The sequence below is a fragment of the Lepus europaeus genome, chromosome 16, assembly GCF_033115175.1.
Source record: "Lepus europaeus isolate LE1 chromosome 16, mLepTim1.pri, whole genome shotgun sequence".
NCBI classification, from domain to species: Eukaryota; Metazoa; Chordata; class Mammalia; order Lagomorpha; family Leporidae; genus Lepus; species Lepus europaeus.
Window position 1 is genome coordinate 80,864,427 of NC_084842.1, and position 26,345 is coordinate 80,890,771.

Here is a 26,345-nt window from a genome sequence, read left to right on the forward strand (position 1 = left end):
GAGAACCAGTAGATGGAAGATCTCTCTCTCTCTCGCTCTAGTTATGACTTTCAAATAAATCATTAAAAAAAGGCTTTCTGCCATGTGTCCTGGAAGGCAGCAGATGATGATTCAAGGACTCCTGTGGGAGACCCAGGTTGAGTTCCCAGCTTGGGTTTTGGCCTGGACCAGGCAAAACATACGCCTCCTCAGGGCAGAAGGCAATCACTTGTTCATTCATTCATTCATTGCAAGCTTTGTTCTAGAGTCTGAGGATATATCCACAAGTGAGCAGAACAGGCCCAAGTCTTTGATGTCCCAGAGCTGATTTTTTTTTAAGATTTATTTATCTGAAAGACAGAGTTAGAGAGAGAGAGGAGAGACAGAGAGGGAGAGAGAGATACTGCATCTTCTGGTCCACTCCCCAAATGGCTGCAACAGCTGGAGCTGGGCAGGTCTGAAGCCAGGAACCAGGAGCTTCCTCCAGGTCTCCTACACAGGTGGCAGAGGGCCAAGCATGTGGGCCATCTTCTGCTGCTTCCTAGCCACATTAGCAGGGAGCTGGATTGGAAGTGGCACAGCTGGTACTTGAACAGGTGTCCACATGAGATGCTGGCGCCACGGGTGGTGGCTTCACCCATTACACCACAGTGCCGGCCCTCAGAGTGGATGTTTTAACAGGTCACACTTGGGCAATAAAAGGCAAACTTCATGTAAGTCAACAGTGAGAAGAAGACAAGCATTGCAACAAAGAAAACTTGAGCAGCAGGAGGAAAGAATTTAAAAGCTGGAGTTGTGGGGTGGAGGCTGCAATTTTAAAGACTGAGTCATGGCGGCCTCCTGAGGCTTTGCAGCTAAGAAAGCTGCCTGTTCCAGGCGACCAGAGTTCAACCGCAGGGCTCTCATGCCTGCCAAAAGAATGAGGGCCCCTAGGATTACAGGCAGGAAGGCACACGACATCTTGACGTGCATGGATCGAAACCAGCCCCGGATCGCATTTCCGGTGGGTGACGTGTTTGGGAAGAGGATGAAGAGCCGCGAAGGCCAGGCTGGAAGCAGGGAAACTTGAAGGGTTTTGAGCGTCAGGGATGTGAGGGTGGACTTCCTTTTCAGGAGAGGAACAGAAGACCAGGTCCATAAACTATCCTTTATGTTCTAACAGAAGACTCAAAAACGCATGCCAAATTCACAGGGCCTGAAGAGCAGAGCGCAGGGAGTGGACTTAGACCGTGGACTGTGAACTCCTAAAGTACATGCTGGAGATGGGGCATCTGCCATCTCAATTTCCAGTTCAAACAGCACAACGTCTGGCAAAGTGAATTCTGTTAAGCTGAGGAGGTCCTTCCGATCCTGGCTCTGCCCTCCCTTGCTCGGTGCCCTTGGGAAAGTCCTTTATTAACTTCTCCAAGCCAGGGTTTCTCCACCTCTGAAGGAAGATAATAGAATCTGCCTGCACTGGTTCAGATACAGGTTTGCTTCCTGTCAAAATGACCCTAAGTGACTATGCCTTAGAGAAGACAGATGGTCGTGTCTGGATAGAGACTGTCCGGGGCTGACAAAGTGACTTCTTGGTATGGTTCTCTAGCTGCTTTCTGTTATATGACCCTGCCATGCCCCGTTGAAGACAAAGCACCACTGTATGCTCTCAGTCCATCTACCAGTGAGTAGCAAAGGGGGAAAGGAATTCACATCCCTTCCTTCTGAGTGCTTAACCCAGAAGCTGCACACATCAATCAGCCATGGTGGGAGGGGAGGGGAGGCTGCACACACAATGCTCTCAGCCATGGATATAACTAAAAGTCAAGGGTTCTACTACTAAATGAGAAAAGGAAGATCCATATGGGAATAACAAGCTCTCTATATTTATCTAATGGACTAATTATAATGATGAACAAAATATTTTATGTAGCGCACACGGCAAATACCTGGTGTACAGTGGATGCCCATCCCTGACTCATTCTCTCCTCCTTGTGGGTGGAAGAATGGATCCCACAGGTGTTTATGGAGGGCCTACTATGTTCAACTGGTATGAGAAAACACTAACAGGAATGCAATCTCCAAATCAAGTAAGGCAGACAGATGGCACGGGATGAACCGTAACATACTAGGAAGAGCAAGACACGCTACTCAAATGGTGTACAAAGTTCTTGGAAGTAAAGACAAGGGAGTTCCCTTAATCCACCCAGAGAACCAGCAAAGCCTTACAGAGGACTGGGCTCTCAAGGATAAGTATGATTTTAGCAGATAGGAAAGGAGGGAAAGAGATTTTAGGTGGTAGGATCAGAAGTCTTCCTGCAACACAAATTAAAACAACAAAGCACCATGCTTTAACTCCTAAAACTGGCTAAATGTAGGTATCGCTATAGGTACAGATACAGATACAGATATAACCCAGTGTTGGAGGAAGAGCAAAGAGCCCTCCAGGGGCCGGCACTGTGGTGTAGCAGGTAAAACCACCGCTTGCAGTGCCGGCATCCCATATGGGTGCCGCTTCAAGTCCCGGCTGCTCCACATTCGATCCAGCTCTCTGCTATGGCCTGGGAAACCAGTAGAAGATGGCCCAAGTGCTTGGGCCCTTGTACCTGAATGGGAGACCCAGAAGAAGCTCCTGGCTTTGGATCAGCTCAGCTCCGGCCTTTGCGGCCAATTGGGGAGTGACCCAGTGGATGGAAGACCTCTCTCTCTCTCTCTCTCTCTCTCTTTCTCTCTCTGCCTCTCTGCCTCTCCTTCTCTGTGTAACTCTGATTTTCAACTAAATAAACAAATCTTCTTTTTAATTTTTTTTATTTGACAGGTAGAGTCATAGACAGTGAGAGAAACAGAGAGAAAGGTCTTCCTTCCGTTGGTTCACTCCCCAATTGGCCGCTACGGCCAGCGTTGCACCGATCCAAAGCCAGGAGCCAGGTGCTTCCTCCTGGTCTCCCATGCAAGTGCAGGGCCCAAGCACTTGGGCCATCCTCCACTGCCCTCTTGTGCCACAGCAGAGAGCTGGACTGGAAGAGGAGCAACTGGAACTAGAACCCAGTGCCCACATGGGATGCTGGCACTGCAGGCAGAGGATTAACAAAGTGAGCCACAGCGCTGGCCCAACAAATCTTTAAAAAAAAAAACAAAGAGCACTCCATCATACACTGTTGGTAGAAGTGTGTGCAGGTGCAGCCTTTTGGAAACCTATCAAAATTCACAGAACTGGGGCTGGCATCGCGACACAGTTGATGAGGCTACCGCCTGCAATGTTGGTATTCCATGTGGGTGCCGGTTCTTATCCTGGCTGTTTCACTTCCAATCCAGCTCCCTGATAATGTGTCTGGGAAAGCAGCCAAAGATGGTTCAAGTGTTTGGGCCCCTGCTACCCATGTGGGAGACCTAGAAGAAGGTCCTGGTTCCTGGCTTTGGCCAGGCCCAGATCTGGCTGTTGCAGCCATCTGGGGAGTGAACCAGTAGACAGAAGATCAATATCTCTCTCTCTCTCTCTCTGTCTTTCCCTTTATCTCTTCAACTCTGACTTTCAAACGAATAAATAAATCTTTTTTAAAAATTCACATAACATGCACAACTTCAAATATTGTACATACTCCTTCAAGCCAGCAACTCCAATCCTGGTAATGTATCCACACAAACACTTGCACAAGATCTCAAGGATTATATTTCAACATTGTTTTTTAAAAACAATATTATTACTGTAATAACCTACAACTTACAATGGTAGTGTAGCCATTCTATAGAAAACTCTGCAGCCACTACCAGACTGGGACAGAGGGTACGAATAGATTTCAAAGGGAGATGCCATTATACCGGCAAGTGAAGAAAGTCTACCCCAAGACAACTCGTACAGCATGACTGCTTCTTGTATGAAAAGACAAATAATTGCATGAAATGAGGACCAAACCAAAAGTAAATGAACAAACTTGCAACTGGGACTGGTAACATATGAGTATGTTTGATTTTAAAACTTATGTGAGGAAGGAACCAAACTGTTAAAAGAAATCACTTTGAAGAAATGGGCGTCCTCCAGGCTGGCATTGCGGCACAGCAAGTTAAGCCACCACCTGTGACACCAGCATCCCCTGGGGGCGCTAGTTTGAGTCCTTGCTGCTTTACTTCCGATCCAGTTTCCTGCTGATACACCTGGGAAGGCAGCAGAGGATGGCCCAAGTGTTTGGGCCTCTGCCGCCCACATGGAAGACCCAGAAGAAGCACCTGGCTCCTGGCTTCAGCCTGGCCCAGCCCTAGCTGTTGCGGCCATCTGGGGAGTAAGTCAGCAGATGAAAGATCTCTGTCTCTCTTGTTCTCTCTCTTTCTGTAACTCTACATTTCAAATAAACACATAAATCTTTAAAAACAATAGGCATCCTCTTATTCACTACTGATAAGGCTAAGTATTGGAAACAATCTAAATGTCCAACTACGGGTAATGGGGTTAAATCACCATATTTGCACATAACAGACTCATACAGAGCCAGAGCTGCCAAGAGGAACGAGCAACTTTCTCTACAAACATGGAAACATCATCTCTGTGCATCTGAGTATTTTACTCCGTATATGAGGAGATCACGCAATCTTTCTTTCTGTGCTGGCTCATCCCACTTAGCATAATGTCTGTCAACCCACACTGAGGCAAATGGAAGGATCTCCTTTTTAAATGCCAAATAATAGTCCATGTTTTCTTTATCCATTCCTCCATCAATGGACATTGAGGTTGTTTCCGTATCTTCACTATTGTGAATAAGGCTGCAATGAAAAATACACAGACACAGAGACTAGAAAAGTGGCTACGAGGATGGGGCAGGGAAAAGGCGATGGGAGGGCTAGGCAGACAGGACAATCAAGTGTACAGATGCAATGTGCAACATGAGGATTAAAGTTAAAATTTTATTGTATTCAGATTTATTGTTAAATAAGTAGATTTTAACTGCTCATGTTGCAAAGAATTGAGATGATAATCTGCTTCATTATAGTTACCATTTTACTATCTCTGGGTACCCAATAGCATCATGTACATCTCGAACATACACAATGAATTTATTTTATAAAATACATGGCAACATGCTGTTAAGTGAAAAAAGTAAGGCCTAGCATCCTACGCACACCCATCATTTATACGGACAGTGTGTGTGGGTGTGTGTGTCTGTCTGTCTGAGGCCACAGGCACACAATACCCTGCAGGAAGCTAGAAACAGCCTTTGCCTCTGGATAAGGGAACTGAGTTACTCAGACATGGAGAATGGGAAGTCATTCACTTACTCTTCCATTTTATAATTCTGAATTTCATCCTATGTTATCTTTTCAATAAATTAACTAGAAATTTTGATTAGGACTAAGAAGCAAATATTGGCCAGTGCTGCGGCATAACAGGTAAAGCCACCGCCTGCAATGCCGGCATCCATATGGGTGCTGGGTTGAGTCCAGGCTGCTCTACTTCCAATCCAGCTCCTTGCTAATGGTCTGAGGAAAGCAGAAGATGACCCAAGTGTTTGTGCCCCTTAAACCCACACAGAAGACCCAGATGAAGCTCCTGGCTCCTGGCCTCTGCTTGGTTCAGCCCTGGCCATTGCAGTCATCTGGGGAATAAAACAGCAGATAGAAGATCTCTCTCCCACTGTCTTTCCCTCTATAACTCTTTCAAATAAATAAACAAGAAAGAAAAAAAGGGGGAGTGAGGAGGAAGGAAGGAAGGGAGGGAAAGAGGGAGGAAGAAAGGAAAGGACAAAGGATATGAACAGACATAAAAGGAAAAAAAAATAAACAAATGTTAAGAGATGCTCCTGGAATTTCTGCCGAAACAAGTGCTGTGGAACAGAGGGTCCCATGTGCCTCACCTGCAGTATCCAGTGAGTTTGGCTCAGCTCAGCAGATGTCTACTCAACCTGCACCTACCTGGTGGCTCAAGAGAACAAGAGAGGTACAGTGCAAAACAACAAACATTATTCCATAGCTGGTGTTTTAGGGGGTGGGTGTAAAATCATACTGTAATTCACTGTAATACGAAGGACTGGTTATCTTGGGAAAGAAAGGAAATTTGGGTTGAGGCATTTACTTACGAAGTTAAGGCACAATCAGGATGAGTGCTGTGGTCCACGCACATTAAGAGCTTTACTGGCCTATAGAAAGAAAGTAGCGAAGGAATTATTTAAAGAATGTTTACTATCAAACATGTATAATGTGTGGCAGTCTTAGAGATACAAAGTCTCTGCTCTCAAAAAATTACACAAATTTTATTTTTAAAATCTTAGCCAGCATTTGTTGAGACTTACTATAAGCCAAGAAACGTGATTATACATTTTACACATATCATGTCACTTAACACAAGGACCAAATGGAAAGATACTATTTTCGTCTCCAATATGCAGTTGGGAAAGCTGATCATAGTAATTTGCCCTGGTTCTCAAAGCAGCGAGTTATGAAGCTGAACTGGAACTTTGCAGGCTGATTGAGCTGAGCTTGTAATCACTTGTTTCATAAATACTCTGGGCCAAAGGGTTAACCTGAGACCTGTGCGTGAGGACAGTGGTTAGGCTTCAGTGGAGCAAGCTCAACTGATGTGAGATTCTGGGGCGGCCAGGAGGGAAGGGAAAGCAGTGATGGAGAGGAGAGCCAGCTGACAGTGGAACCCCGGGCATCAGGTAGACAGCCAGGACAGGACCTCTGTGGCAGGGTGGCCACGGGGGACTCTACACGAACAGGAAAGTCATGTTGTCTACTCCATGGCTTGCTCTGTGCTCCTTCCCTGGTCTTGCCTACTGCTTGGTAAATATAGTCTATGCATTTACAGGTGTTTTCTTTGCGAGAGTGATTTGTTGTTTTATGCCCCCTCCCCCCAAAAAAAGCATCGTTTCACTCAGTGTGGCTCAATGCAGTACCAGCAGAAACCAATGAGGAGGGCGGATAGGCAATGAAGCAATCCAGCCCCACACAAATTAGCGAGTCGTGGAGAAAACCTTCCACTGGCATGGGACAGAAGGAAACGCTGCCTGAACTGTGACAGGCAGGAGGTCCTCACATCTGGATCGGAGTTTGATTTGCTAACTTTCGTAATTTTGCTACGTTATATCCTTTATTGTATAGTCTGTGATCCCTGGAGAACAATATCAAACAACCCTTCCACAGGAGAGAAAGGACCTAAGCGGAGTAAGGAATTCGGAGTTAGGAGAAGCTGAGACAGGCTTGGAAAGGGTCCTGTGGCCAGCCTGGGGGAAGGGGCAGGGACGATGGACAAGCCCAGAGAGGAGGGAATGCAGACTAAGACTCAGGACAGCTGCGAGGGGTGGAGATCTTGGGCCCTAGCCTGACCACCAGAGTGTGGCCTGATGATTTAAAACCTGCTCTTGTAGAGAAAAGAGCCTCTTCTGGGGGAGTTCCAGGACAAGAACATAGTGGTCATAAATGTGGAAATTTAGTCAGAGTTTTCTCCATTGTTGAGAGGCTGTAGAGTACGAATTGCTTTTATTTAAAAAAAAAAAAAAAAAAAAAAAAAAAACAAAAAAAACACCACGGGGCTGGTGCTGTGGCATTGTGGGTAAAGAGGCTATTGCTGGCATTTGTAGAGAGAATTAGCAAATGGCAACTCTCTGGCCTCTCAAATAAATAATAAATAAATAAATCTTTGAGAAACAAGACCACCACCCCCCTGTCTTCCAAATCAATACTCCACCTTTGATCATGCACACTGATTACAAATACCACCTACAGGTAATCATTAACACAGCTGTACTGGAACCCCATGGCCTCCAGTCTCTCTTCCAGAATTTTCACGGTGCCCTCTCCGCAAGATTCCCTAAGACATAAAAACATCTATTTTACAAATAAATAAATAAAAGGAGGGAAGGAGGAGTAGGAAGAAGAGGAAATCATTGCTGGGTAAATTAAAATTTATTTTGGGGGCTGGCGCTGTGGCGTAGCAGGTAAAGCCGCCGCCTGCAGAGCCAGCATCCCTATGGGTGCTGGTTAGAGTCCTGGCTGCTCCTCTTCTGATCCAGCTCTCTGCTATGGCCTGGGAAAGCAGTAGAAGATGGCCCAAGTCTTTGGGCCCCTGCACCCACATGGGAGCCAGAAGACACTCCTGCCTCCTGGCTTTGGATTGGTGCAGCTCTAGCCGTTGTAGCCATCTGGGGAGTGAACCAGAGGATGGAAGACCTCTCTCTCTCTCTTTCCATCTCTCTCTGCCTCAGCCTCTCTGTAACTCTGCCTTTCAAATAAAAATAAATAAATCTTCAAAAATAAAAAATAAAATTTCTTTTGACCGCGTGCACGTGGATATTCTTCTCTCAGAAGGAATATGCGGGAGTAAGAGAAAGTGTCTTGTCCAAAAAGCACTGCTTCCGGTAGACCTGCAGCATCCAGGAAAGGATGCTCCAAGGACACAACACCAAGTCTGAAGCTGCAGGGGTCATACACACTGAAGAGGCCTGAGCTGGAGCATGTGCACGGTTATCTGTCTCAGTGTAGAACCACAACCACCTTAGCCATGAGTATCTGTGTTGTGCCCCAGGGGCCTGGCACAATACCAATTACCAACTTATCCAACATTAATTTTAAGCCTAAAATAACATTAATTTTAAGCCTAAAATAATAATGAAGCACGCAAATTTAAAAATACTCAAAAGTACAAATAAACACAAGAAAAAATTACCCCAGATCTCACATCCCACAGTGAGTTGCTGCTAACATTTCCGTGCACAGCAATCCTTCCTATCCACAGTTGTTTTCTACACTTTGTTACCCACAGCTAACCACAGCAAATATGAAATGGAAAATTCCAAAAATAAGCAACTCAAAGTTTTAAATTGGTCAGTGTTCTAAGAAGTATGATGAAATCTCACACTGTCCCTCTTCTGTATACGCAGACATGATTCACCCATTTCTACAGCTTTTATCCATGCTGTGTGTGCACCTGTCCATAAGTCACGCACTGCCTTGCTTTTCAGACTGATGGTAGGAAAACCCAGTGCTTCTGTTCAAGTAATCCTCGTGGCTCCCAAATACAAGGGCAGTAATATTGACCATTTGGATATACCCAAGAGAAGCCATCACGTGATACCTTTAGGTGAAAGTTCTCTACTTAAGGAAAGAAAAAAGTCAGAATGATGTGTTTTGTCATTGTATGTGTTGTGACACACACCTCTGTCATTATTTTAAATTTTTGCATGGTCTTCCTTCCATAAACAGATCATAACTCACACAACCAGCCTCCTGTTGTTGAAGATCTAGGTTGATTCCCACATTTCAACACCATTTGCACTACAGCAGTCCTTGTTGAAACTTCATCTTTGTACATGTTCTTCATTGTTTCTGAGGCATAAATTCCTTAAAGTAGGTTTTCTGGTGCCCAGGCTTTGGTGCCGTTTTCAGGCTCTTCATACGCACTGCCATGGTGCACCCTGGAGAGCATCCATTTCCCTCACTCTCTCCAACAGTGACTCCTGCCTCCTGATGGTCCCAGTTAAGCAGGAGCACACGGAGGTGGGCACAATGTGACAGAAGCACACGGAGGTGGGCACAATGCTGCCATCTGTGTTCTTGCAGGCAGCACCCTGCCTGAGTTCCCCTGGAATGGGACGGTGTTTGTAAGCAGCACCTGCACTATAAAACTAACAGAGAGGGAACGCAGGGGGAGGAAGCCAGCAGTCCGAGGAGATTTCACAGAAGTGGGGTTCCAGGGATTCCAGGATGGGGAGCACAAAGTGTGCAGCCACATCGTGTTGTGGAACCTTGCCATCTCTGGGTCACCACGTAGGATTCTTGGGAAGCAATAACAGAAGAGCAGCGTGCCTGGACCCAGAGGTCAGTCAGTGGGTTATGCCACTGCTTCTTTAAAGAAAGGCGCCAGAAGAGGCCTCCACACAATCAGGTACTACCATGTTGCTTTTAGCACTTTGCCTATGGGTGGGTTATTTTTTAAATAATATTTATTTTGAATATTTGAAGTTTACAACAAGATGCTATGGGACCCTTTTAGGCAGCACAATGGTCACTATATAAGGCAGATTAATACATCTGTCACCCTGTTTTTTGTGACAAGAGCAGTTAAAATCCATTTAATAACAATCTATAATATAAAACAATGTTATTAACTACAGGAGTAGTTCAAAAGTTCATGGAAACAGAATTAAAAGATAAGTTTATTTTGGTGCAAAAAAATATTTAAATCTATGCATTCAAGGGTCTTCAAAATATTCATGGAAAACTGTGTGTTATAAGAACTTAATGGGTTTCAAGGTGTTTTGCTCCAAAAGAAACTTACCTTTTAACTCCATTTTCTTACAGAGTTTCTGAAGTACCTTTATACAGTCCTCATGCATTATCTCTAATATCTGAGAAGTCCAAGACTGCTGCTTTCTTAGCTCATGATGGCTGCGATATTACTGAATTATAATTTCCTTGTGTCACGGAAAGCAGGTTCAAAGGACAAGCTTTCCTTGATAGATACACCAAGACAACAAGTGAGCATAACTTCTAGACAAAGGTAACTTGTCACAAAACCAAGAAAAATAATACATGCTATTTTTCATGCAACAATAAATATAATTTGTCTTCCAGGAAGGGAAACCCAGATCTTGGTGTAACTTATGTAATACCTAGTCCCCAACTTACTGTAACCTCTTGCCTAAGAGACAGATGGTGGAACTTACATAATTTATATTGCCCAAGAGACGGGAAAACAGAACCCCCATTGTGTGAGGAGTCTTAGGGAGTCCTGGGGGCTGGCAACAGGAATTCACTGAGGTTGTGCTGGAAATACTTTCAGGGGACAATCCTTCCCCCCACGTGACGTCAGCCCTCTGAAGAATAAGGCCCCTGCGTGTCTGTGAAGCTGATATGGCAGCCCAGATGTAATTAGGTTGTGGCCTCTCTGGCTTATCTGTGAAACTTACAGTTCGGCTTTGTTTTTAATGTGAGTTTGTGCTGACAGTGCCCTTTGTTGCCAAGAAGACTGAGCTTGAGCTTGAACTTGTATATTAACTCGAGTGGTTTCCCAGGAAATATACACCTTAAAATGTGTCGCCTGGGCCGGTGCTGTGGCACAGTGGGTTAAAACCCTGGCCTGTCGTGCTAGCGTCTCATATGAGTGCCAGTTCAATTCCCAGCTGTTCCACATCCGATCCAGCTCTCTGCTATGGCCTGGCAAAGCGGCAGAAGACGGCTCAAGTCCTTGGGCCCCTGCACCCATGTGGGAGATTTAGAAGAAGCTCTTGGCTCCTGGCTTCAGATTGGCCTAGCTCCAGCCTTTGAGGCCATTTGGATAGTGAACCAGCAGATGGAAGACCTCTCTTTCTCTCTCTCTCTCTCTCTCTCTCTTTTTCTCTCTCTCTCTCTCTCCCTCTCTCTCTTTCTCTCTCTCCTCTTTGTCTTGTCTCTCTCTGCCTCTGCCTCTCTGTGACTCTAAGTCTTTCAAATAAATAAATAAATAAATAAATTTTTTTAAGTGTCTCCTTGGTCAATGATGACAGAGCTGTTTTTCCAAGGACGATGTCTTCATTGTAGAACTCCTGGCGTGATTCTGAGAACTCCTGGTGAGGGCTTCTGGACTTCAAATGACCAGAAAGAGAAACTGGCTTTGATCCTCACAAATGTATGAGAAACTCACCTATCCAAAGCTGCCCAGATCACTCAGAAAAGAAGACAATTGTCTGTGGCTGAGAGGAGTATCGGAACAAAGGAGGTTTTCTCTCTCCCCTTGGCTAATGGCTTTTCCTGTGTCAAGCCTGTGTCTTTCTCTAGCAACCAATTAGAACCAGAGAAGGTTGGGGGTTGGCACTGTAGCATAGGAGGTAAAGCCACCACCTGCAATGCCAGCATCCCACACGGGCACTAGTTCATGTCCTGGCTGGTCCACTTCCAATCCAGCTCCTTATTAATGGCTTAGGAAAGCAGTGGAAGATGGCCCAAATGCTTGGGCCCCTGTACCTATGTGGGAGACCCAGATGAAGTCCCAGGCTCCTGGCTTTGGACTGGCCTAGCCCTGGCTGTTGTGGCCATTTCAGGAATGAACCAGTGGATGGAAGATTGATCTCTCTCTCTCCCTCTCTCTCCCTCTCTCTGTAACTATGCATTTCAAATAAATAAAATAAAATAAAATAAAAAGTCTTTTGTTTAAAAAAAGTGGGAAATGACATCATTTCTACAAAACTGAAAATGTGAAACATTCTTGATCATGTCACATCCCAGAAAGTACATTATCATCGTCAGTAGCAGCATAACTTACACTTTGGGTCCTCGGATTTCATGCATTACCCAGATCTCAATTCGTGTGATTTTATCCTTCTGCAAGTATGGAATTTCAAAATCTGCAAAAAACCTGAGAAAGAGGGAGGACATTCTTAAAGTTCTGAAACAACATGGTACTTCTATTTCAGTTGTTAGTTGATTTACACATCAGTTTTCAACAAAGCTTTTAGAATGTTTTTATTTTTTAATTTTAGGTTGCTTATTTTTTATGCACTTATCAGCTGTTAATGGCTTAACTATATATGGTTCTAATCACCAGATTATTCCATCACTTTCCTTTACCTGCATTTAGAAAAGCAAGCATGAAGCTGATGGTTAGGATGATTCTCTTTAGCCCCCATTCAGAACAACTAAGCAATCATGCTGGAAGTCTCTGTTTGTTTGTTGATGTTGGAATGCTCACCCTTTGACAGGATAGGCTCCTTTTGGCTCTGAACCATTCAACATGACGTAGATCACCCCAGAACTATCCATGGAATACTGCAAGAAACAAGTGTTTTGAGCAACTATATCATTTTTCTGCTATGAGATGAAATTTTTAATAGAAAATTCTCAATACTTGCAAGGATATGATAAATTTTGTATTTCATATGGCTCAAAAAAATGCAAACTGGTTGAATTTGGAAAGCAAACTGCTTTGAAAGTTGAAAACTCACATACTCAGTAGTTTTGTGTCTGGGAAATTACCCTAAAAAGATGACACTAGGGGACCAACACTGGGTATAGTGGATTAAGCTGCCAGCAGCCACACCAACATCCTACACAAGCGGGTGTTGGTCCAAGCCCCAGCTGCTCCACTTCCAATCCAGCTCCCTGCTAATATGCCTGGCAAAGCAGTGGAGGATGATGCCCATGGCAGACCCAGATGGAATTATAGGCTCATGGCTTTGGCCTGGCCTAGCCTTAGCAATTGGTGCCATTTGGGAAGTAAACCAGTTCCCTCTCTTTCTGTCTTTGTCTCTCTGAGTTTCAAACAAATAAATAAATCTTTTAAATAAATTTAAAAAATAGATGATACCAAGTATCCAGCATTGCTTCATCATATCAACTAGGTTATGGTTCCATAACAAAGCCCATCAAAATTGCATCATTAAGCAACAAAGACGTATTTCACGCTTCCCCCATGTGGTTACCTCAAGCCCACTGGGGTTCTGCTCGTGTGTTTTCATTCTAGGACCCAAACTGAGAAAATGGCTCCATCTGCAAAGTTGCTGATTTTCAGGGAAGCAACGAGGGAGAGGTAATAAATCATAGACCAGTTCTTTTCAAAAAATTTTTCTTGTTTGTTTATTTGAAAGGATGAGTGACAGAGAGAAAGGGTGAGATGAGAGAGAGAATATGAAATCTTCCATCCTCTGGTTTACTCCCCAGATGGTCTCAGACCAAAGCCATGAGCCAAGAACTCCATCTACATCTCCCAAGTGGGTGGCAGGGACCCAAGTACTTAAGTTATCATCCAGTGCTTTCTCAGGTGCATTAAATCGGAAGTGGAGCAACAGTGACTCAGATCAGAGCTACAATAGGGGACGCTGATGTTGTAAGCAGCAGCTTCCTCATTGCACCACAATGCTGGCCCCACAGACTGGTTGTTAAAGGCTTCTACTCAGAAGTTACACATGTCACCCTCACTCACAAATGGCCAGTATAGCCACATGTAAATAATGACAAGAAACAGGAGACTCAGGAAAAAGCAAGCAAGTGATGTTTGGCAAAGAGCATAAAGGACCACAAATGTTGTACACGGAGATGTGCAGTGTAGCTTTGTTTGTAATACAAAAATACTGCAACCAATCTTGAATACTCGAATGGGAGGGACAGGATGGAATTTACATGTCTGAAACATTCACTGGCCATTAGTACAAAGTATAAAGTATGTACACTAGCACAGGAAGTGCTTACATTAAAGCCAATGAAAGATCAGTAGTACAGAGTGTGCTGTGCTGAGTATGAATTCCCAAGTGACAGACAGTCCAGAGAACCCCCAGCTCAGAATCCTCTTGGAACATGTAACTTTCCTCATAAAAATATGTATACCAGAATAAAGGCAGGGCTGAGGGTGGATTATGCATCACTGAGCTCGATGTGGTTGGGTCTACTCTTCAGGAAAGCGATGTCCAATGCCAGCTGCAGCAAAACCTTGTAATCCATGTCAGCCACACCAAAGAAATCCTTCCAATATGCTAACAGAGGCCTTTAACTAGTAGGAATATGGATGGTGAATTTCTTCACTTAATTTTCTATAATTTCTCTTTTTCATTTTTTATATTTATTTGAAAGTCAGAGTGACAGAAAGAGGAAGAGACAGAGAAAGAGAAATCTTCATCTGCTGGTTCACTCCCTAAAAGCCTGCAACAGCCAGGGCTAGGCCAGGCCAAAACTAGGATCCAGGAAATTCACTGAGGTCTCTGTGCGGATGGCAGGGGCCTAAGTGCTTGGGCCATTATCTGCTGCCTTCTCAGGCACATTGGCAGGAACCTGGCTCAGAATTGGAACAGCTGGGACCTGACCCAGAGCTCTCATATGGGATGTTGGCATTGCAGGCAGGGGCTTTACCCACCATGCCACAATGCATGTAATAAGTAATTTCTTATTATCTATCTTTAGTAAATACTACATTGATAATAAGAAAAAAGTTTAAAAATGCATGCAAGGGCCGGCGTTGTGGTGGAGTGGGTTATGCCTCTACCTGCAGTACCAGCATTCCACGTGGGTGCTAATTTGAGTCCCAGGTGCTCTACTTGTGTTCCAGCTCCCTGTTAATACACCTAGGAAAGCAGTGGAAAATGGCCCAAGTGCTTGGGTCCCTGCACCCATGTGGCAGACATGGAAGAAGCTCCTGGATCCTGGCTTCAGCCTTGCCCATCCCTGGCTGTTGAGGCCACTTGGGGAGCAAACCAATGATGGAAGACCTCTCTCTCTGTCTCTGTCTCTCCCTCTCTTACTCTGCCTTTAAAATAAATAAAAAATTAATCTTTAAAAAATGCACGCAGATACAACACTGCAGCCCCAGTAAGGTTTCTTGACTTCTTTGTACCTCAAGTTCCCCATCTACAGGACAAGGGTAATGAGAGTCTACCACACAGAATTGTTGTAAAGCCGAAAATACTTAAAGTATAACTATAGACATGTACTGAAGGCATATCTGCGGTGTTTCAAACCCTCCGCTCATCACTATACTGAATTACTTCTTCTCTGGCTTCAATTACCCACGTATAATAAAGGCTCAAAAAATGTTGGCGTTAGATCCCATTGCCGACCTGGAGGACACAGCAGAGGTGGTCTGGGGTGCAGACCTGGCAGTTTCTCCAGGCAGAGTATTTGTTCCTTTCCACAAAACATTGATAGCAGCACCCCCATTACTGCTACGATCCCGCTTTCAAGTGACGACACATCCATAACTTCCTGATTCCCAGTAAGTCTTCACAAAGATGGGCAGTGAGAACCAAGGCACGGAACACCATGTTTTTGCCAGAGGGGACCTTCTGCTTGGCTCCAGACTGCAGCCATAGCAGAGGGTAGAACCGAAGTCCCTCTTAAGCTGACCAACAGACCCAGGGGATACCTGGAGATCCGAAGTGGAAGATGGATCAAAGAGGTAAGGATAGGCTGGCACCGTGGCTCAACAGGCTAATCCTCTGCCTTGCGGCGCCAGCACACTGGGTTCTATTCCCGGTTGGGGCACCGGATTCTGTCCCGGTTGCCCCTCTTCCGGGCCAGCTCTCTGCTCTGGCCTGGGAGTGCAGTGGAGGATGGCCCAGGTGTTTGGGCCCTGCACCCCATGGGAGACCAGGAGAAGCACCTGGCTTTGGGCTTTGGATCAGCGCGATGCGCCGGCCGCAGCGGCCATTGGAGGGTGAACCAACGGCAAAAAAAGGAAGACCTTTCTCTCTCTCTCACTATCCACTCTGCCTGTCAAAAAAAAAAAAAAAAAAAGAGGTAAGGATAGACCCAGAAGAGGGGTTGTGATGGTGGATGGATGTATCCTGACAAGGAGGACAATGAGGTTAATCCAGTCAAGGCACTGAGCTACGGACCTGATCATCCTCTTTCTTTCTAATCTTTAATCTAACCCTGGTGACAGAGAATGTTGGCTGTAATCGCTGGCATTTTATTGCTATAGATGTTACCATCGATTCTGGCCACAATATTCTCTGAGGAACAAACCTACATTAGGCAACCATTTCTGGGTCTCCAAGTCATCTTCAGCCTCCCATCACTTTCTATCATCCTGGTATCAGTCTTTGGTACATTTCTGACCCTCACATCTAGATCAGCTGTCCCAGGGTCTCCCACTAGGCAGAAGTCACCCATTTTACTCAATTATAAAAATGTCACACTAATTTGAAATGCTAATAACCATGACATAGCAGAAATAATAACAACTATGTAATAGCCTCATCTATAGTTAACATTTACCAAATGTTTTCCTCTATGCCAGGCCCTGCATTAGATCTGAATATTTTATCTCCTTTAACTGTCACAGCTTTATGGAGCAGAGAGAATGAACATGGAAAGTGAGGCTCGGAGAAGACAGATAAGAATCGCCGTCTGAGCCGCTCTGTCCCATGTCCACAGTCCCACATCTGCCGGCCACTGATCCACCTCGCCCGGGACTACCTGGATGGATGCCCTTTTCCAATAGGAGTCCACAGGATTGTTCTCACAGTCTTCTGAGGAAGGGCAGGATTCATAATCGAGTCCTACGGGGGAAATAGATAAATACATTTCATTTCAGAGATTATATCAGGGTAGAATTAATTTAAAATATCTTCTGCAACCACAGAATATATTTAACCTGAGTTCTGCACAGTATGCACATATTTAACTTGCATGGGCTCCCATCTAATCCATGATACAAAACATCTGAGCATTTGTCATTTTGCTCAGCACGGATGTGCGGCAGGCAGAGAACTGAGCAGCTGGCTCGTGGGGGAGCCCGGCAGCACACTGACATACGCATGCTAGCTGGCTTACTTCTCAACTGCAGCTCTGCTAAAGTGACTTTTAAAAGCCCCACAAGCAAACAAACGAGCAATTTTGCTTTATTGCGAGAAAATCCAATTGTTAGCCCTGGTCTTAGAAGTAAACACAAGAAAAAGAAACCAACAAGTTGATATTTCTTAATGAGAAAATAGAGATTTTATGACACTTAAAAATATGCCAATGCTAAAATATATTAAATTTTTAAAAAATTAAGGACACAATTCATCAGCTCTATGGGATAGGGGATGTGCTCATCATCTACTCTATTAAAAAAAGAGAGAGAGAGAGAAAGGGCCAATTGAAAAGTCATTCCAGGGAGTGCTCCCAATGGGGCAGATGTGCACTGTGCTGTGTTATGGGGGAAGTGCAAATCTCCTGATTGGTAATATGTTTAAGGAGCAGTCCCCCAAGGCAGAATCCATTAGCTAAGACAGGACCATTATTTAACCATTACTTCAGTAAGTGGTAATTACTCCTTTGACTCTAGATTTGAACATATTTCAAGCAATACTCCCTGCAGGTAAACATCCCACTTCTGCAGGCTCATCCACAGATGGTTCTTAACCCTGAGGGCTAGAATTTAACTCCCTAGCTTCCCAGTACATCTTCCCCAATTTCTGGAAGCCAGGGCTTAAGGGGCGATTTGTCCCAACATTAGTTTCTTCATTTGTCTATTCTATAGTGTCTTTATGTTTAGACTGTGAACAACTAGTAATACCATCATCTACTTATCTCAAAATATTTTCACAGGGAATACATATAACTTATTTTTAAACAAGGATACACGACAAGAGGGGCCAGCGCCATGGCTCACTTGGTTAATCCTCTGCCTGCAGCGCCGGCATCCCCTATGAGCTCCGGGTTCTAGTCCCGGTTGCTCCTCTTCCAGTCCAGCTCTCTGCTGTGGCCCTGGAAGGTAATGGAGGATGGCCCAAGTGCTTGGGCCCTGAACCCGCATGGGAGACCAGGAGGAAGCACCTGGCTCTTGGCTTCGGATTAGCGTAGCTCTGGTCGTAGCAGCCATTTTCAGGGGTGAACCAATGGAAGGAAGACTTTTCTCTCTGTCTCTCTCTCTCACTGTCTATAACTCTACCTGTCAAATAAATTCTTTAAAAAAAGAGTATGATCTCATATTCCTGGCAAGAACTGCTATTAACAGGTTGGGCTTACCATCTTGGTTTTTTCTATGTATATATTTTCATAAATGTAATGTGTATACATATTTTTAATTGAATGGCAGCATACCAACCACTATATTCTGTAGCTTGATCTTTCTGTTAAAGATATACATATGTCACAAACATCCTTCCAGATCAATAACTACAAAGCCCCATCACCACTGGGGGTGGCTCCACCATGTTCTCTGCTATGAACATATCATTATTCAGGCTGACCCAAACTGCTGGACCTCACTTCCTTCTGAAATGAAGACCATTTAGGATGGCACAGAGAGAACCAAGGGAGGAATAACCTAGGGTTTTCTGGAAAACTCTTACTTTCTTTTTTTTTAATATTTATTTATTTATTTGAAAGTCACAGTTAGAGAGAGGAGATGCAGAGAGAGAGAGAGAGAGAGAGAGAGAGAGAGAGAGCAGTCTTCCATCTGATGTTTCACTCCCCTGTTGGTCACAACAGCCAGAGCTGCGCTGATCTGAGGCTGGGAGCCAGGAGGTTTTTCCAGGTCCCCCTCATGGGGGCAGGGGCCCAAGGGTTTGGGCCATCTTCTACTGCTTTTCCAGGTCATAGCAGAGTGCTGGATTGCAAGTGGAGCAGCCGGGTCTCGAACCGGTGCCCACGTGGGATGCGGGCGCTTCAGGCTAGAGCGTTAACCCGCTGTGCCACAGCGTCAGCCCCATGGAAAACTCTTTCTTCATACTTTTTCAATCACTCTTTTCTCCCATTCTCCCCACCCCCTGCAGGTGCATCAAACTGAGGCTTCCTGGTCACTCTCTATCAGAAGAATGGCCAGGTCCATCTGACCTGCACTGGACAAAGTTTGTTCTCACAGGGTCCAGTGCCACTTGGCCCTCCTTTATTCCTCTGGCCTCAGAGCCCTATTTTCCTGGTAACTCACGACCCTCCTCGCTATTCCTTAAATATGCCAGACACACTTGCACCCGTGTTTGCACTTCCTGTTCTCCCACTAGGAAATGCTTTCTCATCTGCTCAGGTCTCTGCTCCAATATCAGCTTCTCAGTGAGGCCATCCAATGGCATTTAGGTAAAACAGCAACACTTTCCTTCCCCTGACACCTAGCAGTTCCCATCCTCTTTACCTCTTTTGTTTTTCTCCATAGTCCTTATAATCTCGGGGCAGACTACATATTTATCTCCTTTCTCTGAGGGTAGGGTATTATTTTCTTGGTTCATTCTCTGTTGTGTTCCCAGTGTCCTGATGAGCAGAACCTGACACATAGTATGCACTCTATGAATTTTAGTTGGGTAAATGAATGGAATAAGCAGAAGAGATACTAGGTGAACTCTTACAGTGCCTCTGATGTAGGGGAGTCTACAGTCTTCACGTTGGGAATTCTCGCTGTTGGCCTCTCCGGTGTCGCTGGTGCTCTGGCAAGGCTGCTGTGTCTCTCTGCTCCTCAGCACCCAGTCCTTCCTGCTCTGGAGCACACCTCACTGCAGGAGATGCCCCTCCCAAGGCCAGAAGCTCCCGAAAGGCAGGGACAGCTGTACCACCAACTCCTGGCTCCACAGTTGAGTGATTCAGGAGTGTTTTCAGTACCATCGGGCCAGCTCTTGTGCCTCTAACTTTCCTTGTGATTTTAATCTTGAACTATCTGGGCAGCCTTGGAATCTGTCAGAACAGGGTCCAACCATGGTCCCACCACTTCCTGCCTTTTAATTCCCTTCAGCCTGTTTTCTGCTCTTGGAAAAGAACGTGGTAGTCAGACTTATTCTGCTGCTTACTAGCTCCAAGCCACTGAGAAAGTTTCTTAGCCACTATGCCTCAGTTTCTTCATTTGTCAAAATAGGGATTATGGGGGTCAGCGTTGTGGCGCAGTGGGTTAAAGCCCCAGCCTGCAGTGCCGGTATCCCACATGGACGCCGGTTCAAGTCCCAGCTGCTCCATTTCTGATCCAGCACTCTGCTTATGGCCTGGGAAAGCAGCAGAAGATGGCTCAAGTGCTTGGGCCCCTGCATCCACGTCAGAGACCCAGAAGAAGCTTCTGGCTTCGGATCAGCTCAGCTTCAGCTATTGTGACCAACTGGGGCGTGAATGAGCAAATCAAAGACCTCTCTCTCTCTCTCTCTCTACCTCTACCTCTCTCTGTAACTTTGTCTTTCAAATAAATAAAGTAAATCTTTAAAAAAAAAATAGGGAATACGATAGTATTTCCTGGGGCTGTTACGGAGATCAAGTCTGCTAATACTTGTAAGTGCTCAGCTTGATATCTAGCAAAAGGTAAGTACTGTCCATCTGTTATTATTATTAATTATTATTACCACCTACCCCAGAGGATCTGGGGGGGATCAAGTGAAATAAGTGCATCTGAGAGCATTTGTCCCAAGTGGTTAATGCAGAGCAAGTGGGAGCTCTTACTTTATTTGTGCAGGAATCTTACCAGAACCATTTTTCTGTCTACACCAGCTCAAGAAGTCGCCAACTCTGCCATACAGAACATCACATAGGGGCATAAGGCGATGGCCGTTCTCCGCAAAGCTAGTAACAAGCAGGTGGTTATTTTCCCAGAATAGGGACTAAGGAAAAACAAAACAAAATTTTACTATATATTAAAAGCAAAAGGAATTTCAATGACTTACTATCATCAGAACAAGTCAGGCAGCCAGTTTGGTTGATTTTTCATTTTTAAAATTTGAGAAGCAGAAACAGAAAGCTAGAGCGAGAGGAAGAGAGAGATAGCACTCCAACCACTGGTTCACTCCACAAATGCTCTCCAGGAGCTGAGAGTCCAAAATTTAACCCAGGTATTTCACATGAGTGGCAGGAACGTAACGTACCTACTGTGAGCCATCGCCATTGTCTTCCAGGGTCTACATTAGCAGGAAGCTGCAGTCAGGAGCAGAGCTGGGAATTGAACCCGGGTGGTCCAATCAGGAGTACTGACACACACGGAAGAGTCGGGTTAAGAATGAGTATGTTGGGCAGGCGGCGGTGCATCAAGTTAAGCCACTGCTTAGATGCCTGCATCCCATTTCGGAGCGCCTATTGGAGTCCCATCAGCTCCTCTTCTGAGCCAGCTTCCTGTTAATGCATCTTGCAAAAGCAGAGGATGATGGTTCCAACACATGGGTCCCTGCCATCCACGTGGGAGCCCAGATGGAGTTCTAGACTCCTGGTTTTGGTCTAGTCCAGCCCTGCTGTTGTGAGCAATTAGGGAATAAACCAACAGATAGAAGAACTTTCTCTCTCTGATTCTCTCTCTCTCACTCAGCTTTTCAAGTAGATAAAAATTAATAATTTTTTAAAAGGATGATTATGTCAGAGAAATAAAAAATAGTACCTAACTTGCTGCAAACTCAAGCATTTTATGTTGATTTTCTCATTTATTTCCACTTTATCAGACCTTGAAGTACAGAATATAGACACGGTTTTCTTAAGGAAACCGGCACTGAATACTCTTTTAAAAAAAAAAAAAAGATTTTATTTATTTGACAGGTAGAGTTACAGACAGTGAGAGACAGAGACAGAGAGAAAGGTCTTCCTTCCGTTGGTTCACTCCCCAAATGGCTGCAACAGCCGGAGCTGCGCCGATCCAAAGCCAGGAACCAGGTGCTTCTTCCTGGTCTCCCATGTGGGCGCAGGGGTCCAAGCAGTTGGACCATCTTCTACTGCTATCCCAGGCCATAGCAGAGACCTGTACTAGAAGAGGAGCAACCAGGACTAGAACCCGACACCCATATGGGATGCCGGCGCAGCAGGCGGAGGATTAACCTAGTGCACCTCAGCGCCAGCCCCCAGCACTGAATACTCTTAAGGCATTAGAAGAGACTGGTCTCCTGGGAGGATACTGAGACTGGGGGTTTTCTGAATCACTAGAGGTTCAGCCGCTTGCCCTGTTGGAATGGAGGCCACTCAGAAATGGCCAGATGTGGAGGTACAGTGTGAAAGGTCTGGTGATGTCCCCAGGTCTTTGTGGCGAAGCCTTGTTGATCTGCTAACTTGGGAAAGTGCCCGCTCCACAAGCACGCAGGAGACCCAGAATCACTGATGGAGACCAAGCTGCTACGGCCGCTGGGAGCTGGGCCGGGGCATTGTGAGTTTGCTGCTGGGTGTTCGGGGACACTGCAGGAGGCTGGGGCAGCAGACCTCATGGCCGCCTGTGCCCATCTACCTCCATCAAGACGGTGATGTTGCAGAGTTACCTTGTCTCTGGGAAGCGCGTGCCTGGAGAGGTTAATGAAAAGGTCGTAGTCTGAGGGAAGCACAGAACAGGGATCCTTGTCCAGCACCACTTTAAATGCTTCCCAGATGGCCGTGCAGTTCTTTTCCCTGTGCAAAAGAACACGTTAAGAAAAAAAACCACCACAATGGGACTTGAAGCATTTCCTCTTTTCCAAGGGCTTTACATGTGATTTTGTTATCTGTTGACTCTGCAGATCAAAGAATACAAAACAAATGACTATGGCTCAGCGGACAGACTTAGAAATCTGACAATGGGGCTGGTGTGGTGACTCAAGGGATTAAGCCATTGCCTGCTACGCTGGCATCCTAAATGAACCACAGGTTTGGGTTCCAGCTGCTCCAGCTCCCTGCTAACGCACCTGGGAAAGCAGTGGAAGGTGGCCTGAGAGCTTGGGTCCCTGCACTCACATGGGAGACCTGGATGGAGTTCCAGGTCCCTGGCTTCTTTGGCAGTTGCAGCCATTTGGGGAACGTACCAGCGGATGGAAGATCTCTCTCTGTGTCTCTCTCTGTATCTCCCTCTCTCTAACTCTGGCTTTCAACTAAATAAATAAATCTTAGAAAGCCACCTAACACGAGGTATCCGTGTAAAAGCGGAAGTGAGCACCAAGTGCAGGTGAGACTTGCTCGGGCAGGTGAGGCTCAGCTTGCTTGCCGGTGCCAGCCCTCTCTCCAGAGGTCCATGTGCGCTCTCAAAAAACACCTCCGTCCACATTTGTAAGTTCTCCTTACATTCTTCTTTGCCCTTTTTTATTTGTCTTAAGTCCTTCACAATAAGAACAACTGGCACTAGAAAGGGCCATTATGAAACTGGGAAAACGTGGGCCAAAGAAGGGACAAAAAAATCAGCCGCAGCACAGTGCTGGGAAGAAGGACCCAAACCTGAAATGTTCTCTAGACTAGAGGAACTGAAACTTGAATTCCCAAAGGACCTGGATTCAAGAAACTCCAAGTGGAGACCACACCCCGGGGTCTGCGGGCTCAGGCTAAGCATCCGCTGGCTGGCAATGGGCCATCACTCGAACTCACCTCTTCCTAACCTCACCTGTGGACCGACCCCCCCAGTTAAACAACTCACTCCTCACCCAGACACAGTACCAGCCTCAGCTGTACACCCCATACTCCTCCACTGCGCCTCTCCTTCTGGGGCCTCTCCCCTACACGGCTCCCTCCCTTCAGAGCTCCGACACGTGCAGACCCCGCTTCCCCGCCCCACACGCTCCGCGGTTTTCTGCCGGTTTCCGGCGCCCGCCGAGCCGCGCCGCCCCACCCCGGCCGCTCACCGCTCCGCCGGGCTCTGCAGCAGCGAGCTGTACTCCGCACAGCGGCCCAGGAAGATGCTCTCCAGGTTCCTGCTGGTGCCCTCCCCGCGCCACTGCGCGCCCGCCGCGCCCGCACCAAGCAGCAGCAGCTGCAGCAGCGGGAGCAGCCGCCGCGGCGCACAGCCCTGGGCAGCCATCGAGGTGACTAATGGCTTCAGCTTCCAGCCTCCCGGTCTCCTCCCTCTATCTTCCCTGCAGCTCCGAAGGCTCCCCTACAGCAAACGCGGGCAGGACTCTCGCCCTAACACCTCCCTCGCTCCCTTCTCTTAAGCACTTCAAGACTAGTGTGGAACATCACGTGGGACAAAAGCCCCAAAGAAGCAGCGAGGCTGGGGACGAGGGCGGGGTAGGTTCTGTTTTTCAGAAGTTTTTTGGCTCCAACTGTGACACCTCTGTCAAAGGCCTTTTCCCACGGGCCGAGGAGTGGTTTTTGTTGTTTTCGGGAAATAACCACAAAAAGGAACACATTGTTACTTGAGTTATTACTATGTGGCAAGCACTCTGCAGGTACAACATACATTTAACGTTTCCTAACATCCCTCCGAGTAGATTGGTAACTCTCCTCTTGCAGAGGAGGTAACTCAAGGAAGTTAAAGAACTTGTCTGGGATCACAATCTGCTCCCAGTGGGTGAGAAATCAGACAGCCAGGATTAATAGAGCTCCACGTGGAAGGCCAAGACCTTGATCTGTGCACCAACAACCCCTAGGAACACTGAGGGCCTGGCAAGAGCTTGATAAACATGGGGGTCAGGGGCTCCTTACTAGTTTATTTGAATCTCTTTTTTTCTATAACCAAAATCCATACTCTCCTGTCCTTAAGTCCACTTTCCATAAAACATTTTTAATTCCTTCAACAGTTTTTTCCTCGTATTTACTTCCACATTTCTAAATTGCATGCCTATATACTATTTCTTGATGTTTCCATTTTGAATATTATTATTTGACTTCTCATATGCAAAAGATGTTGGCTTTAACCCCACCACACTTCCAAAGGCACCCTGTTGTACCCATACACTCCAGACACCATTCTGTCACAGCATTTAGCTAGATATGACCTTGTGGAAGTTATTTATGGCTGAATTTATAGCATTCTCTGATTACATTTCCTCTGTAGCAAATCTCTTCAGTACTCTAGAGATAGTAATTGTCTCCCTGCCTTACCACCTTTTTTCAAAAAAAGATTTATTTTTTTATTTATTTGAAAGGCAGAATTACACAGAGAGAGAAGGAGAGGCCAAGGGGGGAGGGGGTCTTCCATCTGCTGGTTCACTCCTCAGATGGCTGCAATGGCCAGAGCTGCACCGATCCAAAGCCAGGAGCCAGGAGCTTCCTCCAGTCTCCCATGCAGGTGCAAGGGTCCAAGGACTTGGGCCATCTTCTACTGCTTTCCCAGGCCATAGCAGAGAGCTGGATTGGAAGTGGAGCAGCCAGGACTCAAACAGGTACCCATATGGGATGCTGGCACTGCAGGCACGGCTTTACCAGCTAAGCCACAGTGCCTGCCCCTATTTTTTTTTTTTTTAATTTATTTGAAAGGCAGAGTTACACAGAGAGAGGGAGAGACAAAGAGATCTTCCATCCACTGGTTCACTCTCCAAATGGCCACGATGGGTGAAGTCAGGAGCCTGGAGCTTCTTCTGAGTCTCCCATGTGGGTGCAGGGGCCCAAGCACTTGAGCTCTCTTCTGCTGCTTTCACAGGCACATTAGCAGGAGCTTGATCAGAAGTGGAGCAGCCAGCCGGACAAAAACTAGGGCCCATACGGGATACTGGGGTCACAGGCCGCAGCTTAAACTCACTAGGCCACAATGCCCCTCTACACCACTCCCCCCTCCCTAATTAATTTCTTTCCTTCATAATCTATGTGTACTTAAGATTATGGCAAATTCTCTGCAAGACAGGTAAATCTCTTGGTGCATTCAAAATCATCACATCAGTCAATATTTCAGGCTGTCCCTCCACCCTCCCCCTTGGAGATATCCTTCCAAGAGCTGTACAGCTTCCTGTCACAATCTAAGCTTGTTGCCCCTTTGACTGCCGTGTAGTTGTCCCCCTGGTGCCTCCCTCCATCTCTCCTGCATTGCATGCCGTTTCCCACTTCTCCTGTCTTCCCCTTTTTCTTTCGTGGCATACATCTTCCAACAGCTTCTTGAGGCGACACGTAGGGACTTTCCAAGATATTTTTAAGACTTTTGCATAATATTACATGTAATTATTCTACGGAGTATGTTCTAATCTGCTGTACAGGGCTAAAGAGGGCATTCTTAGACTTTGAACCATGCCTTTGGTTTCCTCCCTGTCTCTACTCCTACCTCCTTCTCAGTAATAGACAGTTCTTCCAATCCTGCTTCCTTTTAGGTATTCCTATGACTTCAAACAGCTTTCTTCTCAGCCAGCTTAGGTTTCTCTTCCACTAGTCATTTCTCCTTCATCATCCTAAATTCTGGTTCTCAAATC

The 26,345-nt window shown here is 45.9% G+C and overlaps 1 protein-coding gene across 1 annotated transcript in view; it reads right to left on the reverse strand.

Annotated features, from left to right (window-relative positions):
- The window catches only part of BST1 (bone marrow stromal cell antigen 1), a 29,650-nt gene extending 5,442 nt beyond the window's left edge, over window positions 1-24,208 (reverse strand). The window contains exons 1-8 of the mRNA XM_062212886.1: window positions 23,850-24,208; window positions 22,527-22,653; window positions 20,765-20,900; window positions 16,822-16,904; window positions 12,608-12,684; window positions 12,182-12,274; window positions 7,667-7,753; window positions 6,021-6,080 (exon numbers count right to left, since the gene is read on the reverse strand). Coding sequence (XP_062068870.1) covers window positions 6,021-6,080; window positions 7,667-7,753; window positions 12,182-12,274; window positions 12,608-12,684; window positions 16,822-16,904; window positions 20,765-20,900; window positions 22,527-22,653; window positions 23,850-24,025 — 839 coding nt within the window. The 5' untranslated portion in view covers window positions 24,026-24,208. The remainder of the gene's footprint in view (window positions 1-6,020; window positions 6,081-7,666; window positions 7,754-12,181; window positions 12,275-12,607; window positions 12,685-16,821; window positions 16,905-20,764; window positions 20,901-22,526; window positions 22,654-23,849) is intronic.
- Window positions 24,209-26,345: the final 2,137 nt, after the last annotated feature.